The sequence below is a fragment of the Triticum dicoccoides genome, chromosome 4B (assembly GCF_002162155.2).
Source record: "Triticum dicoccoides isolate Atlit2015 ecotype Zavitan chromosome 4B, WEW_v2.0, whole genome shotgun sequence".
NCBI classification, from domain to species: domain Eukaryota; kingdom Viridiplantae; phylum Streptophyta; class Magnoliopsida; order Poales; family Poaceae; genus Triticum; species Triticum dicoccoides.
The window spans coordinates 594,918,309-594,923,031 of NC_041387.1; the positions used below are offsets into that span (position 1 = coordinate 594,918,309).

General features: G+C 44.3%; 1 protein-coding gene across 1 annotated transcript; it reads left to right on the forward strand.

Annotated features, from left to right (window-relative positions):
- The first annotated feature begins 213 nt into the window (after positions 1-213).
- Positions 214-3,100, forward strand: LOC119291658 (pentatricopeptide repeat-containing protein At1g09900-like). Its single transcript, XM_037570460.1, has 2 exons — positions 214-2,340; positions 2,945-3,100. Exon 1 carries the CDS (start codon positions 234-236, stop codon positions 2,241-2,243), a length of 2,010 nt encoding a protein of 669 aa, XP_037426357.1. The 5' UTR covers positions 214-233; the 3' UTR covers positions 2,244-2,340; positions 2,945-3,100.
- The last annotated feature ends 1,623 nt before the right edge of the window (positions 3,101-4,723 follow it).

Consider the following 4,723-nt stretch of genomic DNA (forward strand, 5'->3'; position numbering starts at 1 on the left):
CATATAAATATACACCAGATTAAAATATCAAATGGTTTTGCTATTAGAAATCCATGATTTGCATTATTTAAATGCACGACTCGCTTATGCCGACTTTTTTTGAGACAGGCAGTATGTGGAAAATAAGTTTGGCATGGATCTCGGTGTAGCTATCGCGAGCCAAACCGCTGCTTCTCCTCCACTGCTCCATCCAATGTCTAAAAAATGTCTATCTAGTTTAGCTCGGCGAGGCAATGGCAACGCAACGTCCGCTATCCAGTGGCCTCCACGACGCGCTCGCTTTCGCCACAGCTTGTCCTCCACGCCTGGCCATCGTCGCTCCGCCCAACTCGCAGATGCTCACCTCCACGCTCCCGCCTCCCACCCTCCCGGCCCCAGGCTCCAAGCCTGCAGCCAAGCCCAAACCCGCCGCGGCCGCGGCCACGGTCTCCCTCGACACTGGCGGGAGCGGCCGCCTGTCCGCGCTCATCCGCTCCCTCTGCGCCGCCGGCCGCACCGCCGACGCCGCACGCGCCCTCGACACGGCCGGCGATGCCGCCGGCGTCGTCGCATACAACGCCATGGTCGCCGGGTACTGCCGCGCCGGCCAGCTCGCCGCCGCGCGCCGCCTCGCGGCCGCCGTCCCGGTCCCGCCCAACGCCTACACCTACTTCCCCATCCTGCGCGGCCTCTGCGCGCGGGGACGGATCGCCGACGCGCTCACGGTGCTCGACGAAATGTCCCTCAGGGGCTGCGCGGCCACCCCGCCCATGTGCCACGTCATCCTGGAGGCCGCGTGCAGGGGCGGCGGGTTCAGGAGCGCCGTGAGGGCTCTCGAGGCGCTGCATGCCAGGGGCTGCACGCTGGACTCCGGCAACTGCAACCTGGTCGTCAGCGCCATCTGTGAGCAAGGGTGCGTGGACGAGGGGGTGGAGTTGCTGAGGAAGCTGCCATCCTTTGGCTGTAAGCCGGACATTGTTAGCTACAACGCGGTGCTCAAGGGCCTGTGCATGGCCAAGAGATGGGAGGACGTGGAGGAGCTCATGGACGAGATGGTTAGGGTGGATTGCCCGCCCAATATTGCCACTTTCAATACCCTCATTGCTTATTTGTGCAGGAACGGGTTGTATGAGCAAGTGCATGAGACCCTTTCGCAGATGCCAGAGCATGGGTGCACACCGGACTTAAGGATGTATGCGACCATTATCGACGGGATTTGCAAGGACGGGCATCATGAGGTTGCAAACGATATTTTGAGCAGGATGCCTTCTTATGGTCTCAAGCCCAATGTTGTTTGCTACAACACTGTGTTGAAGGGCCTATGCAGTGCTGAGCGGTGGGAGGAAGCTGAGGACTTGCTCGCTGAGATGTTTCAGAAGGATTGCCCCCTCGATGACGTGACATTCAATATACTTGTCGATTTCTTTTGCCAAAACGGGTTGGTCGACAGGGTAATTGAACTTCTTGAGCAGATGTTGGAGTATGGTTGCATACCAGATGTTATCACATACACTACAGTAATTAATGGCTTTTGCAAAGAAGGGCTTATTGACGAAGCTGTCATGCTTTTAAAAAACATGTCAACCTGTGGATGCAAGCCAAATACCATAAGCTATACTATTGTGTTGAAAGGTTTGTGCAGAGCCGAACGGTGGGTAGATGCTGAGGAGCTGATCTCTCATATGATTCAACAAGGCTGTCTTCCGAATCCTGTTACATTCAACACGCTCATCAATTTCCTGTGCAAAAAGGGATTGGTGGAGCAGGCAATTGAACTTCTTAAGCAGATGTTAGTGAATGGATGCAGTCCTGACCTTATTAGCTACAGTACAGTGATTGATGGACTTGGTAAAGCTGGTAAGACGGAGGAAGCATTGGAGCTGTTAAATGTTATGATCAACAAAGGGATCACCCCAAATACAATAATTTATTCATCAATGGCATCTGCTCTGTCTAGAGAAGGTAGTACCGACAAGGTTATTCAGATGTTTGACAGTATCCAAGATGCCACAGTAAGGTCTGATGCAGTGCTTTACAATGCTGTCATTTCTTCACTTTGCAAAAGATGGGAAACTGATCGTGCCATTGATTTTTTTGCCTACATGGTGTCGAGTGGGTGCATGCCCAACGAATCAACCTACACTATACTTATTAGAGGCTTAGCTAGCGAGGGATTGGTAAGGGAGGCACAAGATTTGCTGAGTGAATTGTGCTCAAGAAGAGCTGTAAGAAAGCACTTGGTGAGACATTTTGGTATTGTTTGAACCAACAGTACCGCCAGATGCTGGTGGGAGGAGGAGATTATTGTGGTGGCATTACCAGGATGGATTTGCCTACTTGAAGCTTCAGCAGCTCATGAAGGTTGGTAGGTGAATCCGTGAAAGCTTGTAGCTTGCTCTTGTTTTCCACTGTATGATGTAGTGACTTCTAATTGTAGTTTCTGATAGGTCAAAGGAGGATAGTTAAGTTATACATACGGCACTTATTTTTGTGAATTCTTATTGTGGGTACCAGTAGGGCTATAACATTAGCTACACCTACTTGTTCATAGCCTGTTAGAACTTAGAAATGTTTATCTGATGCAGTGACCGCCTTAGTGTTTTTAGTTGTTAATAAAAGTTACAGATACATAAGCAGAATTAGTACTTGTCTGTTCGAATTGGATTCCAACTAATCCTTTGTTTAACGTAAATGCTGTGAGAAAAACATAACTAAATGTATTAAATAACTACACGTAAAATATCCATGTATGAAAGATAAAATAAATAAATAAATAAATAAGAGACCCTAACTGATAGAAAATGCATGTCCTAACTGTTTGTACATGTATATGTACATGCCTTAGCATTGCCATAGCAATTGTTGTATCCGTAATGGGAGCCAGTTGTAATTTCTACTGGCTAAACTTCTCAAATTCTAATTGCTAAACTTGACCTAATCATCCGTGGATTTGGTTTAATTTCAGCATCCTTTCGGCTCATTGACATCTATGGAGCAACATAAACCCTTCTTCATGGGAACCAGCTGTAATTTCTACCGGCTCATAAATTTGCCTTGCTGATAGATTTAGGAGAACATTGTGGAAGGGACACTGAAAGTCATTACGTTGAGTTGGTCGCAACCGTGTCTTTAAACATTTCTTTTCACAAAAGGTTTTACTTTGCAATCTCGAAGAGTTATCTATTCCACCTTAAATCATAAAACTGCAGGAACTAAAAGCCAAACAAACAATTCAATTTACCGCATGTACGATGATGCCATCTTAGCGGTATCTCATCGCATAACCGGGGAGAGGGAAGGGAGAGAAATGAAAAAAGGAATAAGAGATTTGTCTTTTCTCCTAGCTAAGAGATGATGTCTTAGTAAGAAAGATAAGACATTCATCTCCACTGTACGAGATATCTTCTTCTATTTACAAGCCCCATATATGAGGATCCCGTAACATTAGATACTGGAGATAACACGAGAAGATCCATTGCATATCATGTTTTATTGACTTCTCTAAATGATGTAGAATATATAAGAGAGGATTGCTTTTATTAACCAATGCATAAGCCCTTGCAGTGTTTAAAAGCTTAGAAAATCAGTTTTCTATGAACAAAGAAATAATTCAAGAAATTTGTAAAACAATTGTCTAAAATGTTAGGAAATAAATTCGATTTTTTTGCGATCATATCAGAAAAGGAAAAAAATATGTTAAAGTACGTGGTTTTGGCATATGTTTGGGGTATTTGGCGTTGTTTACTCAGTAACTAATACTATATCCTATCCATTTACATTCAGTATTTCATGAATGGTGATGGTCTTCAAAATTAGATTAACTACATATAGGTGTCGCACAACGACAAAGACAACATGTACAATTGATTAACTACATCAGGATTATTATAGTAATTACAACTTGAAGATACTATGGTGGTAACTATTTCTTTTACCTAAACGGCTATATGAACTACACCATTGCTATGATGGTTAACCTGAATATCCATTTAACCATATCAGTGTTGTAGCGGTAACTGTAAGACCGACAACTTATTAACTGCACTGATGACACTATGTTAACAATAATATGCACAATTGTGTAACAACATTAATGCATGATGAATGTTTATCTAAAAGGTCGGTAACTACACCATTACCATTGCTACAGCAGAACATCATTACTAATGTATTGGAGCTTGGTTCATATTTACTTGGACCACGACATGTTCAGATATTTCACATAATGTAAACAAGGTTATTTTTTTAACAAAGTTATAACCCCGCCATGAGGAAGCGGCTACCTTATTGTGAGATTTTTAAACAGATGCACCAGCAGAGTAAAAATGATATTCAATGCTTCTAATTAAGTCGATCTAATGCACACATGAAGTTGATTTGAATTAGGCATGACTGAAGTGAGCACACGATGATTTGATCCTCAGGTCGTGGTCACTGGCTTCTTCTGGACTTGACCGATTCTTGGCCGCTCCATCAACAATGTTACCCTGGCTGTGAGATTATTTCAAAAACTAGAGGATGCAAACTTTACTCATGGTGTGTCGCCGATGAGTTGAAGAGAAAGACATTGATATACCCAACTAGTGGACCCGTTGTGCCAAATGGTGCATAGGCACGCTAAAGCCATGCCCGCGATGAAAAAAAAATCCATGGCTTAATCCCCTCTAATAGGAAACACGATGGATTGTTGTGTACAATGACATGAATATACACATATAACTTAATAGTATAGAGTCCTATTTAA